The sequence below is a fragment of the Ranitomeya imitator genome, chromosome 1 (genome assembly GCF_032444005.1).
Source record: "Ranitomeya imitator isolate aRanImi1 chromosome 1, aRanImi1.pri, whole genome shotgun sequence".
Lineage (NCBI taxonomy): Eukaryota > Metazoa > Chordata > Amphibia > Anura > Dendrobatidae > Ranitomeya > Ranitomeya imitator.
The window spans coordinates 768,494,851-768,518,223 of record NC_091282.1 but is presented as its reverse complement, the minus strand read 5'-3'; the positions used below and the strand labels follow the sequence as shown (position 1 = coordinate 768,518,223).

General features: G+C 45.6%; 1 protein-coding gene across 2 annotated transcripts in view; it reads left to right on the top strand.

Annotated features, from left to right (window-relative positions):
• ABCD4 (ATP binding cassette subfamily D member 4) overlaps positions 1 to 23,373 on the top strand; it is a 70,199-nt gene that overhangs the window by 36,956 nt on the left and 9,870 nt on the right. For both annotated transcript variants that reach the window (XM_069735725.1, XM_069735728.1), the window contains exons 7-15: positions 11,492 to 11,542; positions 11,679 to 11,773; positions 12,464 to 12,585; positions 12,657 to 12,748; positions 13,283 to 13,348; positions 14,560 to 14,759; positions 15,906 to 15,997; positions 22,650 to 22,686; positions 22,970 to 23,019. In XM_069735725.1, the coding sequence (XP_069591826.1) occupies positions 11,492 to 11,542; positions 11,679 to 11,773; positions 12,464 to 12,585; positions 12,657 to 12,748; positions 13,283 to 13,348; positions 14,560 to 14,759; positions 15,906 to 15,997; positions 22,650 to 22,686; positions 22,970 to 23,019 (805 nt within the window). The remainder of the gene's footprint in view (positions 1 to 11,491; positions 11,543 to 11,678; positions 11,774 to 12,463; positions 12,586 to 12,656; positions 12,749 to 13,282; positions 13,349 to 14,559; positions 14,760 to 15,905; positions 15,998 to 22,649; positions 22,687 to 22,969; positions 23,020 to 23,373) is intronic.

The following is a 23,373-nucleotide window of genomic DNA, read 5'->3' as shown; positions in this document are numbered from 1 at the left end:
ATGGTTTTTCAGGTCCTGCGTGCTAACTCTTTGTTTGTGAAGGGATCAAAGTGTCTCTTCGGTGTGCAGAAAGTTTCATTTTTGGGGTTCATCTTTACCCCTTCTACTATCGAGATGGATCCAGTTAAGGTCCAAGCCATCCAGGATTGGATTCAGCCGACATCTCTGAAAAGTCTGCAAAAGTTCCTGGGCTTTGCTAATTTTTATCGTCGCTTCATCTGTAATTTTTCTAGCATTGCCAAACCATTGACCGATTTGACCAAGAAGGGTGCTGATTTGGTTAATTGGTCTTCTGCTGCTGTGGAAGCTTTTCAGGAGTTGAAGCGTCGTTTTTGTTCTGCCCCTGTGTTGTGTCAGCCAGATGTTTCTCTTCCGTTCCAGGTCGAGGTTGATGCTTCTGACATTGGAGCAGGGGCGGTTTTGTCACAGAGAGGTTCTGATTGCTCAGTGATGAAACCATGTGCTTTCTTTTCCAGGAAGTTTTCGCCCGCTGAGCGTAATTATGATGTGGGCAATCGAGAGTTGCTGGCCATGAAGTGGGCATTCGAGGAGTGGCGTCATTGGCTTGAAGGAGCTAAGCATCGCGTGGTGGTATTGACTGATCATAAGAACTTGACTTATCTCGAGTCTGCCAAGCGCTTGAATCCTAGACAGGCCCGTTGGTCGTTATTTTTTGCCCGCTTCGACTTTGTGATTTCGTACCTTCCGGGCTCTAAAAATGTGAAGGCGGATGCTCTGTCTAGGAGTTTTGTGCCCGACTCTCCGGGTTTATCTGAGCCAGCGGGTATCCTCAAGGAAGGAGTCATTGTGTCTGCCATCTCCCCTGATTTGCGGCGGGTGCTGCAAAAATTTCAGGCGAATAAACCTGATCGTTGTCCAGCAGAGAAACTGTTCGTCCCTGATAGGTGGACTAATAAACTTATCTCTGAACTTCATTGTTCGGTGTTGGCTGGTCATCCTGGAATCTTTGGTACCAGAGAGTTAGTGGCTAGATCCTTCTGGTGGTCATCTCTGTCACGGGATGTACGTACTTTTGTGCAGTCCTGTGGGATTTGTGCTAGGGCTAAGCCCTGCTGTTCTCGTGCCAGTGGGTTGCTTTTGCCCTTGCCGGTCCCAAAGAGGCCTTGGACACATATTTCGATGGATTTCATTTCTGACCTTCCCGTTTCTCAAAAGATGTCAGTCATTTGGGTGGTCTGTGATCGCTTTTCTAAAATGGTCCATCTGGTGCCCTTGGCTAAATTGCCTTCCTCCTCTGATTTGGTACCTTTGTTCTTTCAGCATGTGGTTTGGTTGCATGGCATTCCTGAGAATATTGTTTCTGACAGAGGTTCCCAGTTTGTTTCAAGGTTTTGGCGAGCCTTTTGTGGTAGGATGGGCATTGACCTATCCTTTTCCTCGGCTTTCCATCCTCAGACTAATGGCCAGACCGAACGAACCAATCAGACCTTGGAAACATATCTGAGATGTTTTGTTTCTGCAGACCAGGATGATTGGGTGTCCTTTTTGCCGTTGGCTGAGTTCGCCCTTAATAATCGGGCCAGCTCGGCTACCTTGGTTTCTCCATTTTTTTGCAATTCTGGGTTCCATCCTCGTTTCTCTTCAGGACAGGTTGAGTCTTCGGACTGTCCTGGTGTGGATTCTGTGGTGGATAGGTTGCAGCAGATCTGGACTCAGGTAGTGGACAATTTGATCTTGTCCCAGGAGAAAGCTCAACTTTTCGCTAATCGCAGACGCCGTGTGGGTCCCCGACTTCGTGTTGGGGATCTGGTTTGGTTATCTTCTCGTCATATTCCTATGAAGGTTTCCTCTCCTAAATTTAAACCTCGTTTTATTGGTCCGTATAGGATTTCTGAGGTTCTCAATCCTGTGTCTTTTCGTTTGACCCTCCCAGACTCCTTTTCCATACATAATGTATTCCATAGGTCGTTGTTGCGGAGATACGTGGCACCTATGGTTCCATCTGTTGAGCCTCCTGCCCCGGTTTTGGTGGAGGGGGAATTGGAGTATATTGTGGAGAAGATTTTGGATTCTCGTGTTTCTAGACGGAAACTCCAGTATCTGGTTAAATGGAAGGGTTATGCTCAGGAAGATAATTCCTGGGTTTTTGCCTCTGATGTTCATGCTTCCGATCTTGTTCGTGCCTTTCATGCGGCTCATCCTGGTCGGCCTGGGGGCTCTGGTGAGGGTTCGGTGACCCCTCCTCAAGGGGGGGGTACTGTTGTGAATTCTGTGGCTGAATTCACTCCTGTGGTCACAAGTGGTACTGCAGCTTCTGAGCTTCCTCCCTCAGGTGTTCTGGTGAGCTCGTTAACTGCTTCATTACTTAACTCCGCCTGATGCTGCTATCCTTGCTCCTTGTCAATGTTTCAGTGTTGGATCTGAGCTTCTCCTGATTGTTCCTGTGACCTGCTGCTCTGTATAGCTAAGTGCTTTTTGCTTTTTTGTTGCTTTTTTTCTGTCCAGCTTGTCTTTTGTTTTGCTGGAAGCTCTGAGACGCAAAGGGTGTACCGCCGTGCCGTTAGTTCGGCACGGTGGGTTTTTTTTTGCCCCCTTTGCGTGGTTTTGCTTTAGGGTTTTTTGTAGACTGCAAAGTTCGCTTTACTGTCCTCGCTCTGTCCTAGAATATCGGGCCCCACTTTGCTGAATCTATTTCATCCCTACGTTTTGTCTTTTCATCTTACTCACAGTCATTATATGTGGGGGGCTGCCTTTTCCTTTGGGGAATTTCTCTGGGGCAAGTCAGGCCTATTTTTCTATCTTCAGGCTAGCTAGTTTCTTAGGCTGTGCCGAGTTGCCTAGGTAGTTGTTAGGCGCAATCCACAGCCGCTTTTAGTTGTGTTTAGGATAGGATCAGGTGTGCAGTCTACAGAGTTTCCACGTCTCAGAGCTCGTTCTTGTATTTTTGGGTATTTGTCAGATCACTGTGTGCGCTCTGATCGCTAAGCACACTGTGTTTCTGGATTGCCTTCATAACACCTGTCATTAGCAAACATAACAGGACCACCACCCTCTGCGCTGGCTACAAGCCATGTGTGGAACCAATGGAAGGTTGCTACGCTGGAGCCTTGCCCTTCAGCAGTACGACTTAACAATCAAACACAAAACGGGCAGGGAGCATGGCAATGCAGATGGGTTGCCCCGCCAGGGCAAACCCACCGAGGTGCGTATGGAGGGGTACCGAGAGGTCCTGCCTCTGTTGCGTAGTCCAAAAGGGGGAGGTGTCAGGAACATGAGGTATTTGACTGTCTAGGATCACGCACACTGAGCTTTGCTACGTCCCTTAAAGCTGAGCACAGACACGCTGTGGGCCATTCTGACTTCCCCCCTCTTCTCACTCTGCCTGCTGCCAATGTGTGTAATTCAAAACCCTCACTAGAATCACTGAAGAAGTTTTATGGATTTACGCTGCAAATACCAGTCTCCCTACACTACCAATTCCCTCCTTTCAGTGGTATAGCCACTTCCAAACTGCATGCATTCTTTGTTCTTTGATCCGGGCTAGAGATATAAGAATTATATATTCCGGATGTCCATCGATAGATCTATCACTCACTGAATCCGCTAGCAGCTAAACGCAACAAGTGCAAAGCGTGAATCCGTAAGCGGTTCAGATAATTGCTCCGTATTTACACTTAAAAGAATCACCCCGATGTGGTGCACTTCGTGATCCTGGTGTATTTCTTATACGAGGTTCATACAGTGAGATAGGCATAAAAATGGCATTTCTTACCTCCAAGAAAAGGGGTGGTTTCAGCCTCTAAGTGATGTCACCACAGGGGGAGTGCCTGGGTTGTGGGCTAGGAATAACTTAGTGAGACAGCATTCTTGCAGTGTCTTTTGTCCGGGGTCCAGCTGTTACACAGAGGGGTGCCATGGGATATATGCTCACCCTTCCCCCCCTAGCACATGGCCAGTCAAGACGATACAATGACATAACGACCTGTAAGTGTTCTTTTCAATTTTAATCTCATTTTATTTGTAATTTGTATTGTACATATGATTTGTCTTCTTTATAATATCTTTTATACTTTGTAAACACTGCGTAAGTTTTTTGGAGTAAAATAAGCTAATATATTGTACTAGATGGTGGCCCGATTCTAACGCATCGGGTATTCTAGAATATGCATGTCCATGTAGTATATTGCCCAGCCACGTAGTATATTGCCCAGCCACGTAGTATATTGCCCAGCCACGTAGTATATTGCCCAGCCACGTAGTATATTGCCCAGCCACGTAGTATATTGCCCAGCCACGTAGTATATTGCCCAGTCACGTAGTATATTGCACAGCTTGCGTAGTACAGGTCCTTCTCAAAAAATTAGCATATAGTGTTAAATTTCATTATTTACCATAATGTAATGATTACAATTAAACTTTCATATATTATAGATTCATTATCCACCAACTGAAATTTGTCAGGTCTTTTATTGTTTTAATACTGATGATTTTGGCATACAACTCCTGATAACCCAAAAAACCTGTCTCAATAAATTAGCATATTTCACCCATCCAATCAAATAAAAGTGTTTTTTAATAACAAACAAAAAAACCATCAAATAATAATGTTCAGTTATGCACTCAATACTTGGTCGGGAATCCTTTGGCAGAAATGACTGCTTCAATGCGGCGTGGCATGGAGGCAATCAGCCTGTGACACTGCTGAGATGTTATGGAGGCCCAGGATGCTTCAATAGCGGCCTTAAGCTCATCCAGAGTGTTGGGTCTTGCGTCTCTCAACTTTCTCTTCACAATATCCCACAGATTCTCTATGGGGTTCAGGTCAGGAGAGTTGGCAGGCCAATTGAGCACAGTAATACCATGGTCAGTAAACCATTTACCAGTGGTTTTGGCACTGTGAGCAGGTGCCAGGTCGTGCTGAAAAATGAAATCTTCATCTCCATAAAGCATTTCAGCCGATGGAAGCATGAAGTGCTCCAAAATCTCCTGAGAGCTAGCTGCATTGACCCTGCCCTTGATGAAACACAGTGGACCAACACCAGCAGCTGACATGGCACCCCACACCATCACTGACTGTGGGTACTTGACACTGGACTTCAGGCATTTTGGCATTTCCTTCTCCCCAGTCTTCCTCCAGACTCTGGCACCTTGATTTCCGAATGACATGCAAAATTTGCTTTCATCAGAAAAAAGTACTTGGGACCACTTAGCAACAGTCCAGTGCTGCTTCTCTGTAGCCCAGGTCAGGCGCCTCTGCCGCTGTTTATGGTTCAAAAGTGGCTTTACCTGGGGAATGCGGCACCTGTAGCCCATTTCCTGCACACGCCTGTGCACGGTGGCTCTGGATGTTTCCACTTCTCCACAATCTTCCTCAGGGTCCGGTCTCCTCTTCTCGTTGTACAGCGTTTTCTGCCACATTGTTTCCTTCCAACAGACTTAAGGCCCCTTCACATTTAGCGACGCTGCAGCGATACCGACAACGATCCGAATCGCTGCAGCGTCGCTGTTTGGTCGCTGGAGAGCTGTCACACAGACCGCTCTCCAGCGACCAACGATGCCGGTAACCAGGGTAAACATCGGGTAACTAAGCGCAGGGCCGCGCTTAGTAACCCGATGTTTACCCTGGTTACCATGCTAAAAGTAAAAAAAAACAAACACTAGATACTTACCTACAGCCGTCTGTCCTCCAGCGCTGCGCTCTGCTTCTCTGCTCTCCTCCTGTACTGTCTGGGAGCCGGAAAGCAGAGCGGTGACGTCACCGCTCTGCTTTCCGGCTCACAGCCAGTACAGGAGGAGTGCAGAGCGCAGCGCTGGAGGACAGACAGCGGTAGGTAAGTATGTAGTGTTTGTTTTTTTTACTTTTAGCATGGTAACCAGGGTAAACATTGGGTTACTAAGCGCGGCCCTGCGCTTAGTTACCCGATGTTTACCCTGGTTACCAGTGAAGACATCGCTGGATCGGTGTCACACACGCCGATCCAGCGATGTCCACGGGAGATCCAGCGACGAAATAAAGTTCTGGACTTTATTCAGCGACCAACGATCTCCCAGCAGGGGCCTGATCGTTGGTCGCTGTCACACATAACGATTTCATTAACGATATCGTTGCTACGTCACAAATAGCAACGATATCGTTAACAATATCGTTATGTGTGACGGTACCTTTACCATTGAGGTGCCTTGATACAGCACTCTGGGAACAGCCTATTTGTTGAGAAATTTCTTTCTGGGTCTTACCCTCTTGCTTGAGGGTGTCAATGATGGCCTTCTTGACATCTGTCAGGTCGCTAGTCTTACCCATGATGGGGGTTTTGAGTAATGAACCAGGCAGGGAGTTTATAAAAGCCTCCGGTATCTTTTGCATGTGTTTAGAGTTAATTAGTTGATTCAGAAGATTAGGGTAATAGGTCGTTTAGAGAACCTTTTCTTGATATGCTAATTTATTGAGACAGGTTTTTTGGGTTATCAGGAGTTGTATGCCAAAATCATCAGTATTAAAACAATAAAAGACCTGACAAATTTCAGTTGGTGGATAATGAATCTATAATATATGAAAGTTTAATTGTAATCATTACATTATGGTAAATAATGAAATTTAACACTATATGCTAATTTTTTGAGAAGGACCTGTATATTGCACAGCCCGCGTAGTATATTGCACAGCCCGCGTAGTATATTGCCCAGTCACGTAGTATATTGCCCAGCCACGTAGTATATTGCCCAGCCACGTAGTATATTGCTGAGTCCTGTAGTATATTGCCCAGCCACGTAGTATATTGCCCAGCCACGTAGTATATTGCTGAGTCCTGTAGTATATTGCCCAGCCGCGTAGTATATTGCACAGCGACGGAGTATACAGCTCAGAGCCACGTAGTATATTGCCCAGCCACGTAGTATATTGCACAGCGACGTAATATACAGCACAGAGCCATGTAGTATACAGACTTAAAATAAAAAATAAACATATACTCACCCTCCGTTGAAGTCCTGGCCCTATGTGCGGTGCATGGGGTAGCTTCCGGTCCCAGGGTTGGTATGGGCGCAGGACCTGTGATGACGTTGCGATCACATGACCGTGACGTCATGGCAGGTCTTTCTCGCAGGACCTGTGATGACGTCACGGTCACATGACCGTGACGTCAAGGCAGTTCTTTGTCGCATACCATTCTTGCCACCGGAACCTGCCGCTTGCATTGGGCGGTCTACGGAGCGTTGCGAGGAGCAGGAAGGGCGCCGGAATGTGAGTATATGATGATTTTTCATTATTTTTAACATTAGATCTTTTTACTATTGAGGCTGCATAGGCAGCGTCAATAGTAAAAAAGTTGGTCACACAGGGTTAATAGCAGCGTTAATGGAGTGCGTTACACCGCGGCATAACGCGGTCCATTAGCGCTGCCATTAACCCTGTGTGAGGGCTGACTGGAGGGGAGTACGGAGCGGGCACTGACTGCGGGGAGGACGGAGCAGCCATTTTGCCGCTGGACTGCGCCCGTCGCTGATTGTTCGTAGCAATGGTCGTTGACGTTTTGCCATGACCAATCAGCGACTTGGATTCCATGACAGACAGAGGCCGTGACCAATGAATATCTGTGACGGACAGAAAGACGGAAGTGAACCTTAGACAATTATATAGTAGATGTCTCTCCTTGTTCTGTAATGAACTGTTGCGTCCTCTGAGGTGAATTACGCTACTGATTTGGGTTGGCTCCGGACCCGTTAACAATTAAGAGAATCGGAGCTGGTGTCAGCATACTTTGTTCTGTGCGTTTGGGAGGCATTGTAGCGATGGCGGCATTGATAATTATTGTTCCCACCTGTGTGGGAGTAGTTATATCACCCTCGCTGCAGCGTGCCCAATAGCCAGTACATAGCAGGCAGCCTTTCTGGTGACTAATTACCCTAGGTGCAGTACCCTGACTGACCTGAGGGTAAGGGGGTTCCAGAGAGCTGCAAGTCCCAAAATGGAACTGGGAAGTGGGATATAGATAAATCCCCTTCAGAAGGAACCAGGGGCAACCAAACAACCCCGGTTCGTAACAAATTGGTGTGAGTGGTGGGGATGATAAAAGTATCCTCCTCGTGAACCATGACATAGTGGTGGGCTCACGGTGGGATTCCTGACACTGACTACCACAATTGTATCCGTGGTTCATGATCAATGGATCATATCTGTATTATTTCAGCTGGGACCTTGGTCCCCTAAGCTGGCATCCTGTAGAATGACAAAACTGTGTCCCTCGTGATTGAACCATGGTGTCTTGGCTGCTGTCCTGTAGAGAGTCTCTGGTTCTTTCGATGTTTGGGTGTACAGTACAGACAAAAATTTTGGACACACCTTCTCATTTAAAGATTTTTCATGACTATGAAAATTGTACATTGACACTGAAAGCATCAAAACTATGAATTAACACATGTGGAATTATATACTTAACAAAAAAGTGTGAAACAACTGAAAATATGTCTTATATTCTAGGTTCTTCAAAGTAGCCACCTTTTGCTTTGATGACTGCTTTGCACACTCTTGGCATTCTCTTGATGAGCTTCAAGAGGTAGTCACCAGGAATGGTCTTCCAACAATCTTGAAGGAGTTCCCAGATTCTTAGCACTTGTTGTCCCTTTTTGCCTTCACTCTGCGGTCCAGCTCACCCCAAACCATCTCGATTGGGTTCAGGTCTGGTGACTGTGGAGGCCAGGTCATCTGGCATAGCACCCCATCACTCTCCTTCTTGGTCAAATAGCCCCTACACAGCCTGGAGGTGTGTTTGGGGTCATTGTCCTGTTGAAAAATAAATCATGGTCCAACTAAATGCAAACCGGATGGAATAGCATGCCGCTGCAAGATGCTGTGGTAGCCATGCTGGTTCAGTATGCCTTCAATTTTGAATAAATCCCCAACAGTGTCACCAGGAAAGCACCCCCACACCATCACACCTCCTCCTCCATTCTTCACTGTGGGAACCAGTCATGTAGAGTCCATCCGTTCACCTTTTCTGCGTTGCACAAAGACATGATGGTTGGAACCAAAGATATCAAATTTGGACTCCTCAGACCAAAGCACAGATTTCCACTGGCCTAATGTCCATTCCTTTTGTTGTTTAGCCCAAACAAGTCTCTTCTGCTTGTTGCCTGTCCTTAGCAGGGGTTTCCTAGCAGCTATTTTACCATGAAGGCCTGCTGCACAAAGTCTCCCCTTAACAGTTGTTGTAGAGATGTGTCTGCTGCTAGAACTCTGTGTGGCATTGACCTGGCCTCTAATCTGAGCTGCTGTTAACCTGCGATTTCTGAGGCTGGTTACTCGGATAAACTTATCCTCAGAAGCAGAAGTGACTCTTGGTCTTCCTTTCCTGGGGCGGTCCTCATGTGAGCCAGTTTCTTTGTAGCACTTGATGGTTTTTGCCACTGCACTTGGGGACACTTTAAAAGTTTTCCCAATTTTTCGGACTGTCTGACCTTCATTTCTTAAAGTAATAATGGCAACTCATTTTTCTTTACTTAGCTGCTTTTTTCTTGCCATAATACAAATTCTAACAGTCTATTCAGTAGGACTATCGGCTGTGTATCCACCAGACTTCTGCACAACACAACTGATTGTCCCAACCCCATTTATAAGGCAAGAAATCCCACTTATTAAACCTGACAGGGCACACCTGTGAAGTGAAAACCATTCCCGGTGATTACCTCTTGAAGCTCATCAAGAGAATGCCAAGAGTGTGCAAAGCAGTCTTCAAAGCAAAAGGTGGCTACTGTGAAGAACATAGAATATAAACATAATTTCAGTTGTTTCACACTTTTTTAAGTATATAATTCCACATACGTTAATTCATAGTTTTGATGCCTTCAGTGTGAATGTACAATTTTCATAGTCATGAAAATACAGAAGAATCTTTAAATGAGAAGATCTGTCCAAACGTGTGCTCTGTGCTGTATCTCTGTATGATTGTATATATCTCACATATATAGCTCACATAGCTGTTGGTCCTTCAAGCCAGCATTCACAGGAAAAGGGGAAGAATGGAGACCAACTCGCATTCTTTGATTATGTATCTATTCGCATAGTTTTTCTTCCTCTATTTCGCAAGTCAACAAACTAGCTGGCCTGGACAATGTGTAATCAACATATCAGCAAATATCATTGTTAAATTAATTTTTGTCTCTAGTCATCCAGGATAACAGCACAGTATGTAACAAATGTGAACTTGCAAGTCAATATTAGAGGCTTATATGAACAAAAGTCTGTGTTTTCTTGACCAACCAGAAAGAAACACATACATTCAAGAGTCAACATAGATAACAGCCGGTTAATTACGATAAAATGTTGTGTCATCCCGTCCATCCATAGCCTTTAACAGGTCATTTACATATAAGGAAAATGTGGATTCCTCTGGAATAAGATATTGGATGGCAGATATCAGGTGTCGTTGTATTCGGCTTTCCACGACTTGCGCCATATAGACGGCTCTGGAGGTACGATCACTGACAGGTTCCTTTTAATGGCTTGTTCAGAACTTTCTTATTGTGGAGGCCTAGGGTTATCTGTATCAGATTGGTGGGGTGTGACACACCATCCCATGAGATGTTATCGCAGCCACCACAGAGTACAGAGCTGGAGCTCCAACCCCATGTAGTGGCCGTTATCAGTACTGCAGTGAATGTGATCAGAGTTGCAGTTCACAGAAGAGGCCTTTCATAGTGGGCAGGTTTGTCAGCCCTGTGCAATTCTGAGACAATGCAGGCACAGACTAGACAGCTGAAAAATGCACCAGATGGGCACAGTGGTCTGTGCTGCTCAGTAATAGGGGGTAGTGCTAGACTCTGGTCTAAACTTGCAACTAGTACATGACTTAGGGTACCGTCACATTTAGCGACGCTTCAGCGATATAGACAATGATGCCGATTGCTGCAGCGTTGCTGTTTAGGTCATTGTGTGGTCGCTGGAGAGCTGTCACACAGACAACTCTCCAGCGACCAACGATGCTGAAGTCCCCGGGTAACCAGGGTAAACATCGGGTTACTAAGCGCAGGGCCGCGCTTAGTAACCCGATGTTTACCCTGGTTACCATTGTAAAAGTAAAAAAAAAAAACAGTACATACTTACATTTCGGTGTCTGTCACGTCCCCCGCCGTCAGCTTCCCTGCACTGTGTCAGCGCCGGCCGGCCGTAAAGCAGAGCACAGTGGTGACGTCACCGCTGTGCTCTGCTTTACGGCCGGCCGGCGCTGACGATGAAAATTTGCCAGATTCAGCCTGACGGCAAAAAACTGATGTGTGAAAGTAGCCTACTATCTCTTCATGGATGGGAGCGGCTGCTGGGTTGCTGTGCCCATCTTCTCGCAGCCTCCTTGTCGCCCTCTTATGGGGCTGTCTGCACTTGTCACTGGGTGGTCTCAGTCTCAAAGAGCAGAAACTTTGGCCATTGTTCCTAACACCAAGAGGCAGTATAGGGCCACTTGATGTCTTGCAGGGTCTTCTTCTGGGAATGGTCTCCTTCACGCTCACGTTTTCTTTGGTTTTGTTATTCTCTCCGCAGTTTCAAGCATGTGGAAATCCGTGTAAATGCAGAGGCAGCAGCTTTCGCCAGGTAGGGCTAGTTATCTGCATCATTTATCTGAATTTTGGGGGGCATGTCACTGTCTTGTCTGCTATTGTGACTTTTTCTCCTGAAGTTGCTTTTCTGGCCTCTCAAATATATACGGTTGACCATTGTGTGTTAAAAGGGCCGGGTCAGTGGAGCACACCAGGACGTCAAAGCGGCTGCAGCAACTCATCAGTGCACAGAAGGAGCTTATGACCCAGGAATTGTGGCTGTCCCGTGAGTGTGCGGGGGAAGGTGGCATCCTTTCCTGCGAACATGCTGGGGAACCTGACTCCTGTCCCGTAAACGTGCAGGGGAAGCTGGCGTCATGTTCCGCTGACGTAACGTGCTGGGAAAGCTGGCTTCCTGTCCCTCGAACGTGCTGGAGAAGCTGGCGTCGTGTCCTTCGAGCGTGCGGGGGACAGTGGCATCCTGTCCCACGAGCGTGCGAGGGAAGGTGGCGTCCTGTCCCGTGAGCATGTACCATGAGCGTGCGAGGGAAGGTGGCGCCCTGTTCTGCGAGGGAAGGTGGCGCCCTGTCCAGCGAGCGTGCTGGGGAAGGTGGCGCCCTGTCTCGCAAGCGTGCTGGGGAAGGTGGCGCCCTGTCCCGCGGGGGAAGGTGGCGCCCTGTTCCGCGAGCGTGCGGAGGAAGGTGGCGCCCTGTCCCGCGAGCGTGCGAGGATAGGTGGCACCCTGTCCCACAAATGTGCGGGGGAAGGTTGCGCCCTGTCCTGTGAGCATGCGGGGGAAGGTGGCGCCCTGTCCCGCCGGGGAAGTCGGCGCCCTGGCCCGCGAGCGTGCGGAGGAAGGTGGCACCCAGTCCCGCGAGCGTGCTTGGGTAGGTGGCATCCTGTCCCACTAGTGTGCAGGGTTGACGTGACGTGGGGCATGGCGGCCATTCTTACCTATTCTACTCTTCCCTGGTAGTTGGAACAAACACATTTGATTACCTGGGTGGGAGCCTGAGCTACATGATCATCGCCATCCCCATATTTGCCGGAGTTTACAACGAGATGAGCTCAGCTGCACTAAGTGAACTCATCAGTAAGGTAATGGCCGCTCCTTCTGCCTTTTCCCCTTGTGCTACTCGGTGTCTATCCCATGACCTCTATGCCCACAGAATGCCTTTGTCTCCATTTACCTGGTGAACTGCTTCAGTCAGATCATCGATCTGTCCAGCAGCTTGTGCGATGTGGCAGGATACACCCACCGGTGAGTGATGTGGAGGCGTTTGGGTGATGGGAGCTGGGTGTGATGTGGGGCGACGGTCATGGGAGCAGGGTGAGATGTGGGCCTGGTGTGATGAGGGGACTGCTGGATGATGGGAGCCGGGTGTGATGAGGAGACAGCTGGGTGATGGGAGTTGTGTGTGATGTGGAGCCAGGTTTTCTGTGGGGGTTTATGCGTGATGGGAGTTGGGTTTTGATGTGTTGCAGGGAGTGATGTTGCGGCTAGGTGATTGCAGCCGGGTGTGCTGTGGGGGTGGCTGGATGATGGGAGCCAGGTGTGATGTGCGGGTGACTGTGTGATGGGAGCCAGGTGTGATATGGGGGCGGCTGGGTGAGGGAAGCTGGGTATGATGTGGGGGCGGCTGGGTGATGGGAGCCGGGTGTGATGTGGGGACGGGTTTGACTAGGGGGCGATTGCTGATATGTGCCAGGTTTGATGTGGGGCCGGGTGTGATGAGAAGGGGGCTGGGTGATTGGAACCAGATGTGATTTGTGTCACCCATTGGTCTTTATCCAGGATTGCAGAGCTGGACGAGGCGATGAATGGCATCTTAAAGGGGACAGTGGACGAAGTGAAGGAGCGGTAAGATGGTCATGATTGATGATAATGATGATGGGGTTGTTGATGATAATGGGAAAAATTATGATGGTTATGATTGATTTTTGGGATGATTGTTGTGATGATGATGGGTATGTTGTTGGAGAAGTTGTTTATGAGGATAACAATGATGGTGGTGATCATGAAGGGGATGTTAATGATGATGGTACTGAGAATGATGGTGATGATTGATTATGGGTATAATTGTGATGGCGTTGTTGATGACGGAGGGGATGTTGATGATTGCGGTGATTGATGGAGATGTTGACGCTTACGAGGATTGGGATGATTATGTTGGTGATGATGGTGGTGTTGATAATGCTTTGGTCTATGTGGTTCTTGAGTTGGTGATTTTTCAGTACATCATTCCTGTATACATGTAGAGGCGGTTGTCTGATGTGAACCTGGTGTGATGAGAGGGCGACTGAGTGATGGGAAGCAAGATTGTTGATGGAGGTGATGATAGGGCTATTGTTAATGGTGATGATGAACTTAGTGGTGATAGGGATGTAGGTGGTGGTAATCGCCAGATGGTGAAATTGATGATAGTTATGATGATGGTTACGATGATGTTGGTGGTTAGTGATGGTCACCAAATGATGATTATGTTGATAGTTTGCAGATTGTAAATCGTCACGGGCAGAGTCCTCTCGCCTCCTGTACCAGTCAGTCACATGTTTTGTTTAAGATTACTGTACTTGTTTTTTATTATGTATACCCCTTTTCGCATGTAAAGCACCATGGAATAAATGGCGCTATAATAATAGTGATGATGATGATGGTGGTGATATTGGTGATGATGGTTACTATGATGATGGTGGTGGTCACCAGATGATGATTACATTGGTGGTGGTGGTGATGATCACTAGATAATTATGTTGATGTTGATGATGGTTACAATGATGATGGTGGTGGTCACCAGATGATGATTATATTGATGATCATGGTGGTAGTGACGGTGATGATGGTGTTCTTGATAATGGCTACGATGATGTTCGTGTGGTGGTCACTAGGTAATAATAAGATGATGATTATATTGATAGTGGTGATGATGATGTTGGTTGTGATGTTTACGATGATGTTGATGGTGCTTGTGGTCACCAGGTGATGATTGTATTGATAGTGATGATGGTGGTGATGATGCTCTGTGGTTCTCGAGTTGGGGATCTTTTAGGACGCCTCTGCTTTCTGTATAGATGTGAGGAGCAGCAGTTCGATGATGCAGCGTTAATGCTGGATGCTATGACAATCACAGCGCCTGGGTCTGACCGCACACTTGTTCGAAACTTGACCCTACATGTGAGAAAAGGAAGTAACCTCCTGATCACAGGGGAAACTGGCAGCGGCAAATCGTCCATTCTCCGTGTTATGGCGGGACTGTGGAACCCCAAGCGTGGTACTCCCCTCTATACGTCTCTCTTCAACCCCTCTCTCTCTATTTCCTCTCTTTCTATCTTTCTGTCTTTCCTTTCCTCTCTCTTTCCTATCTTGCTCTCTTTTTCAGCTATCCCTCTCTTTTCTAATTTTTATTTGATCTCTCTCCTGACTCACTCTTTCCTTCCTCCCTTTCTCATTCCACTCTCCTATAATTCTCAACTCTTTATCTTTATATCCTCCTTCTCTCTCTCCTCTCTGTATTACTCCTCTCTCCTTCCCCTCCCTCTCCTTCCTTACTCTCGCTCTCTTTCCTCCCTCTTTCATCTCTCTCCTCTCTCATCTTTCTCTTTTATCTCCTTTCTTCTCTAATCCTTCTCCATCTCTCGTCATTCCTCTGTTTCTCTATCCTCTTCCAGCTTTTTTCTCTTTCGTCTTACTCTCGTCTCTTTCTAGTCTCCCTTTCTCTCAATTCCCTCTCTCTTTCTCTTAATCTCCTGACACTCTCCGCTTTTTTTCTCCCCTCTTTCTCTCCCTCTCTTCTCTCCTCTCCCTCTTTTCTCTCCTGTCTTTCTCCTCTCTCCCCTCTCATCATTCTCTTTTCTCTCTCCTATCCCCCTCTCTCGCCTCTCCCTCTCTTCTCGCCCCTCGTTCCTCTCACCTCTCCTCTGTCATCTCCTCTCTTTCTCCTCTCTTTTCTCTCCCCTTTCTCTTCTCTCTCTCTCTCCTCTCTTTTCTATCTCTCCTCTCTTCTATGTCTCCTCTCTCTCTTTCTTTCTCTCTCTCTCCTTTCTTCCTCTTGCTCTTTCTTCTCTCATCCTACTCTGATCTCTCTTTCTAGCCCCCTTTTCTCTCACTTTCCTGCCCTCTCCACTCTTCTCTCGTTCTCTTCCCTGTCTCCCTTTTTCTCCTCTCAAACTCTCTCATAAGATGTAGTAAGTGATGTAACATACTATGGGGACTAAGCTTCCGTCCAGTATATTTAAGGTCATTGTGTCCCTCTGCTGACAATGCAGGGCCTCCCTATTGCATGGACCTCATGGAGAAGTGACTGGAGGCAGTGCCCATAGAAGATCATCTCAATACTGGGGTCTCCACCTTGTCTCTTCTTCCTATTGCTTTTCTTTTGTTTTCATCACCTTTTTTGTCTTGTGATTTCACCCTTTAGGTCAGGTTTGTGTTTTCACTCCGTTTGGCCCCCGAGGTGTGTTGTTCCTTCCCCAGAAGCCATTCTTGAGTGATGGAAGCTTGAGAGAACAGGTGATATCACCTTAAGTAACGGCGTGTATTCTTCTCCAAAGATTTCTCTATGTTATATTCTGTGTGTCATGTGTCGTATATATCGGTGGCTCTATGTAACATTGCAGATATCCGTGGCTCTATGTCATATATATCTTTGGCTCTACAGTGGCATGTAAAAGTTTGGGCACCCCTGGTCAAAATTACTGTTATTGGGAACAGTTAAGCAAGTTGAAGATGAAATTATCTAAAAGGGCTAAAGTTAAAGATGACACATTTCCTTTGTATTTTAGACAAAATATATATATATTGTCATCTTTTACATTTTAAAAGTTGCACAGCGGAAAATGGGCCAATGAAAAAGTTTTGGCCCCCTGCTTGGTTAGTACCTAGTAGCACCCCCTTTTGCAGGTATCACAGGTTATAAATGATTTTTGTAGCCAGACAAGTCTTTCAATTCTTGTTTGAGGGATTTTTGTCCATTCTTCCTTGAAGAATTCTTCCAGTTCTGTGAGATTCCTGAGTCATATTGCATCCTCTGCTATTTTGAGGTCTAGCCACATATTTTCAATGATATGTAGATCTGGGAACTGTCAGGACCATTGTAAAATTTGCGTGTGTTCAGGATCATTATCCATTTGTAGAAGCGATCCTCTTTTCACCTTTAACTTCTTTACAGATGGTGTTATGTTTGCATCAAAAATTTGTTGAAATTTCATTGAATCCATTCTTCTCTCTACCCGAGAAATGTTCCACGTGTCATTGGCTGCAACACAACCCCAAAGGATGATTAATCCACCCCATGCTTAATGGTTGGTGAGATGTTCTTTTCCTGAAATTCTGTGCCCTTTATTATCCACACATACCTTTGATCATTGTGAACAAAGAGTTCTATTTTATCCTCATCGGCCCACAGAACTTGTTCCCAAAATGCATCAGTCTTGTTTAGATGTTCCTTTGCATACTTCTGATGCTGAATTCTATGGTTAGGACGCATGAGAGGTTTTCTTCTGATGATTCTTCCATGAAGGCCATATTTGTGCAGGTGTCTCTGAACAGTAGAACAATGTATCACAACTCCAGAGTCTGCTAAATCTTACTGAAGATCTTTTGCAGTCAAGCGGGGGTTCTGATTTGCCTCTCTAGCAACCCTACGAGCAGCTTTCAACTAAATTTTGCTTGGTCTTCCAGACCTTATCTTGACCTCCACTGTTCTTGGTAACTGCCATTTCTTAATTGCATTTCAAACTGAGGAAAGGGCAAGGGCGACTTGAAAATGCTTTGCTATCTTCTTATAGCCTTCTCCTGCTTGTGGGCCTCCACCATTTTCATTTTCAGAGTGCTCGGCAGCTGCTTAGAAGAACCCATGGCTGCTGTTTTTTGGCACAAGGTTAGAGAAGGCTTGATTTTTATAAAGATGGGAAATTTGCATTACCTGGCCTTTCATAAGGATGATAGTGAACAAGCCATAACCCTAACACTCTAATTAGGGTCTGAAACCTTGGTCAAAGTTGTCTGAGAAGGCAAATCTCCAAGTATGCCCAACTTTTTTATCTGTCCATTTTCCTTTTGGTATTTTTTAAAATGAAAAAATGATCTTACATTTTTTTGTTGCCTCATATATAAAGGAAAAGTGTCATCCTAACTTTAGGCCTTTTAGAGATCATTTCATCTTCAACTTGCTTAACTGTTCACTATAACAGTAACTTTCACCAGGGGTACCAAACTTTTACATGCCACTGTATGTAACGTTGCAGATATCTGTGGCTCTGTGTGTCATGTGTCGTATATATCTGTGGCTCTATGTAATTCTATGGGATATGCAACCTGGAGGTCACACAGATTCCACCACTAATACCTTTTTGTCACAGATGACACAGGAGAGATCACACAGAACCCACAGCTGCCACCAGTTTTTTACGGGACGCAACTCTGCTTCCTCCCATCGTCAGGGCAATTACACAATTGACTGACGAGTGATTGACGAGGCCGCAGCTGCTTTCATTACTAGGCCGTTTATTGGGGTACTCGCAGTGAGCATATGGTATGTACACCTCCGATGCCAACACAGAATATATATACACTGCTCAAAAAACTAAAGAGAACACTTAAACAGCACACTGTAACTCCAAGTAAATCAAACTTCTGTGAAATCAACCTGTCCAGTTATGAAGCAACACTGATTGTGAATCAATGTCCCCTGCTGTTGTGCAAAGGGAACAGACAACGGGTAGAATTGATAGGCAATTAGAGAGACCCCCCCCTATAAAGGAATGTTTCTGCTGGGGGTAACCACAGACCATTTCTCTGTTCTCATCCTTTTTTACTATTGTTTTGGTCACACTTTGTCGTTGCTCTCACCCCTAGAGGTACAGTAGCATGAGGCGGTGTCTACAACCCACAGAAGTTGCTCAGGTAGTGCAGCTCATCCAGGATGCTACATCAATTCAAGCTGTGGCAAGAAGGGTAGCTGTGTCTCTCAGAGTATGGATTAGATATCAGGAAACAGGCCAGTTCATCAGGATATATGGAGTGGGCTGTAGGAGGGCAACAACCCAGCAGCAGGACTGCTACCTCCTCCTTTGTGCAAGGAAGAACAGGAGGAGTGTCAAAGCCCTGCAAAATGATCTCCAGGAGGCCACTAACATACATGTCTGCTCAAACTGTCAAAACCAACTCCATGAGGGTGGTATGAGGTCCCGACGACCACAAGTGGGTGTTGTGCTTACAACCCAACAGCATGCAGGGTGATTGGCATTTGCCAGAGAACACTAAGATTGGCAGATTCAACATTGGCGCTATGTGCTCTTCACGGATGAGAGCAGGTTCACACTGAGCACATGTGACAGACTTGACAAGAGTCTGGAGACGCCGTGGAGAGCGATCTGCTGCCTGCAACATCCTCAAGCATAACCGATTTGGCAGTGGGTCAGTAATGGTGTGGGGAGGCACTTCTTTGGAGGGCCGCACAGCCCTCCATGTGCTAACCAGATGTACCCTGGCTACCATTAGGTACGTGGATGAAAACCTCAGACCCATTGTGAGACCATATGGAGGTGAGCCCTGGGTTCCATCTGATGCATGACAATGCTATGCCTGATGTGGCTGAAGTGTGTCAACAGTTTTGGCATGATGAAGGCATTGATGCTGTGGACTGGCCTGCTCTTTCCCCAGACTTGAAATGAATCAAGAACATTTGGGACATCATGTCTAGTTCCATCCACCAACGGCACGTTGCATCACAGACTGTGCAGAAGTTGACTGATGCTTTAATCCAGGTCTGAGAGGAGATCCCTCAGGAAAACATCAACTGCCTCATGAGGACCATGCCCAGGCATTGTAGGGGGGTTACACAGGAACGTCGAGGCCACACACACTACTGAGCATTATTTGCTTGTCTTGAAGCATTTCCACCGAAATTGGATCAGCCTGTAATTTGATTTTCCACTCTGATTATCATTCCAAATCCAGACCTCCGTGGGATAATAATTTTGATTTACATTGATCATTTTTTATGATTTATTGTTCTCAACACATTCCACTATGTAATGAATAAAGATTTGCAACCGGAATATTTCAATCAGTGATATCTAGGATGTGGGATTTTCGTGTTCCCTTTGTTTTTTTGAGCAGTGTATAACTGCTAGCTCCACAAGAACAAAAGAACTACTAGCTGCCACCACCAGTAGTTTATGCAGACCAAATGAACACCCGTTACAGGCAGCATATGGCTTCATGGGATGTGGTTTACAGAGCAAGAAGAACTGAGGTATTAAATTTTATATATTTAATCTGGAAAGATAGACGGTGTTTGTAAAAACATACAAGATTATGCAAAATGGGAACAAAAGAATATTATATATACAACTACATGAAATAAAAGGGTTAACAAAAGAGGAGTACTAAACCTGATATTGCTGAATGGGTCTTAACTTTTTTTTTTTTTAACTATAACATTTTTTTATTAAAATATACTATCATGATTTAAAACATATTGTTAATCAATCACTTTACATCACATCATATTCTCTTATTTTCCTCAGTAGTTTAACAGTTAAATAGTAATAATAACTTCTTATCATAACAAATCAAAATCGCGAGCTCCTGGTAAAATCCTAAATGTGCATCACTGGCTGAACTTACAGTATTGGTGAATGATCATTGTCTCTCTGGGAAAATAATCGCTTCATCTGCTAATGGCTTATCTTTATGGAGGTAAGCACTCTGATTAGGAAAATGGACCACTCTCACTGTGAACTGTGTCTTCCAGAATGACAGTGTCAGAGACCCAAACCTTCATTTTCATTAGCCCTACTGCTACACCCACACACCTCCCCTTGGTGAGCTAATGTAGGGGCTCGTGGTGGGATGTGCTAGAACTTTCAGAATTTTATGAGGTCCCCAACTTAAGGATATCTTCGCCCCTGGTGGTACCAGGCGGTAGATATCGTGATCATGTTTCTTATCATGATTTTATCTGCCTATAGAACTGAAACATGGCATGGATAGCATCATCTGTCGGTACAATATTAATATGGAGGGGTTAGAATGGCCTTATGGTGATGTTACTGAATGTTCATCACTTCCCTACGACACTGAAAATATATATCGATGCAAAACCCAATGTTCATATCTGGAAACCAGAGATAGTGTGTAATTGCAATCATCCAGTTTTTCTTTTAAGAGAACAAGAGTTAAAGGGGTATTCCCATCTCCAAGATCCTATCCCAATATGTAGTAGGTGTAATAGTAATAATATTAGCAAATACCTCCAATTAGATATGTAGTATAGTTTTTCTAATTCGCTGTCTCTTTCCTCATGTGCAGGCATTGCAGTACCTTGGGTATCCATGGTTACGACCACTAGCAACTAGCTGTCACTATATCAGTGGTCGTAACCATGGATACCTAAGGTCCTGCACATGAGGAAAGAGACATAGCGAATCAGAAGAACCCTACTGCATTCCTAATTGGAGGTATTTGTTATTATAATTATTACACCTTCTACATTTTGGGATAGGTTATTAGAACAGAGGGAATACCCCTTTAGCTCTGAAATTGTTCGTTTTTCCACTTTTCTGCCTCTTGAATATACAGATTTAAGACTGTGTATCTCTTTCCCAGCAAATCTCCCTGCTGTATTTAAATGTTCACTGCAGTGGGCTCCTACTTCAAAAGTTGAAGTGTCAGCTCTCTCCATCTCAAAATTCCCCTGTTTTAATTAATTTTTCTGTTCTTCAGTAATAATTAGTCCCATATATTCAATGTGAGGTGGACATGTCCCCTCCCTGGAGAGGTCCATATGTATTTAGATTTTTCTGTATGAAAGGTAAAATATGCCAAAATACACACACAAGAAAAAAAAGGTGTGTGAGCCATATAAATACAGACATGAGTGTATCTGACATTCTGGGCATTCTATGTACTTTATCAGGGAGGTTTTGATTTTGTCAGTACCGGATGATGATGATGATGAATGCCACACAACTCCAGGAGGCACATTTAAGGGAGGTGAGAGTCATCCAAGTGTCATGTCAGACCATTCAAAACCGTTCACAACAGCGTGGTCTGCGTGATGGACCACCTGCGAGGTATTTGACCCCACCACTAGACACATACGTCACCACAGGGAGCGTCTACGCTAGACGGGGGACCAGGGGGCCTCAGTGCTGTTCACTGATGAAAGTTCATTCACGCTGAGCAGAAATGATGCCGCAAACGATGACAGAGACGTCCAGGAGAGTGCTATGCACCAGCCACTGTTTTCACCAGACGAGCCTTTAGTAGTGGTGTTAGTGTGGGCAGTTGTATCTAATCCATACAGTACTGCCCTACACTGTGTGACAAGCCTCTACTCCTAGAATAGCATGATTAACCCAGTCATTGTGCCTTTGCATGAACAACACCGGCCTCATCTTCAGGGACGACAATGCTCCAGCTCATCAAGGTCGCATCATTAAGGAAAAAGGCTGGAATCTGGGTCACCTCTGATGGAGTGGCCTGCACTTTCTCCAGATCTAAATCCCATTGAAACCTATGGGATCACCTTAGTTGCTGTGTAGAGGCTCTTAACTCTCTACCCCAGAACCTCAATGATCCGAGAGCCACTCTTCAAAAAGTGTGTGGTACTTCAGCAGACAACTTCACTTGTGACCAGCAGGAGACATCGTTGTCAGCTGTAATTGTTGCTGAAGGCCACAGGACAAGTCATTGAGACGGTGACATTTATAGTTGGGGTATACCACCACTGGTGAGATGGCTTATGGTTCAATAAATTGTGAGATGAGAAAATCACCATCGTTGCTCCCTACTGTCAGGATAAAATACCACTGGAACAGCAACTGTTTACGTTTTCTATAAATTTTGCCCGGAAGCCAAATATCCCTAACTTTTTTCGAGCAGTGTATATCTGTGGCTCTATTTGTATTGTGTTACAGATATCCAAAGCTCTGTTTGTATTGTGCCACAGATATCTGTGGCTCTGTATGTAGTAGTCTGTTGTATGTAGTGTCACAGGTATCCGTGGCTGTTTGTATTGTGTCACAGATATCTGTGGCTATCTATATAGTGTGTATAAAGTACATGTTTTTAAATGATCCTACTCTTGTCTCATTGTTCTGAATTATAGACAGAAGATACAGCAGAATATTACATTTTCTGTCTCTGCTTTCAGGTCATTTACCCTTTGAATGAAGTTTACCCAAATTCAGGTGCGAGCTGCTACTTTTCAACCTCTTGGCGGCGGTGGTACAGACACGTTTTATCTCAGACTTCATGTTACCTTGACTTTTAAGTTGAGCACACACTTATCCCTACACAAAAGGGCACATAGCAATCAGAGGCCACGTCATGCAGATGTGTTTTGTAACTCACCCACGTACAACTGTGGGGCCAGACCTTCTGTAATAGCAGCAACATGAAGCTCATTTGTATAAGTGGGGTAGAGAGGGTCTCCAGATCTGCTTCTAATCCCTCCTCCATCTCTGCCTTCAGGACACGTCGATGATGACAGGATTCTGAGGTCATTGGATATGTCAGGGCTGGTAAGAAACTACAGAAATTATGTGTTGTCACATGTGACTCTCACCCTCCACTATATACACATGTCTGATCAGTGTAATCCGCGTGTGGCCCTCACCCACCACTATATACAGATGTATGATGAGTGGGGTCCACGTGTGATCCTCACCCTCCACAAATATATATACACACACAGAGATATATGACCTGTGCAGTCCACGTGTGCCCCTCACCCTCCACTATATACACATGTATGATCTGTATAGCCCAAGTGTGGCCCTCACCCTCCACTATATGTACAGATGTATGATCTGCGTAGTCCATGTGTGACCCTCACCCTCCACCATATGCACATTTATCATCTGTGAGGTTCACGT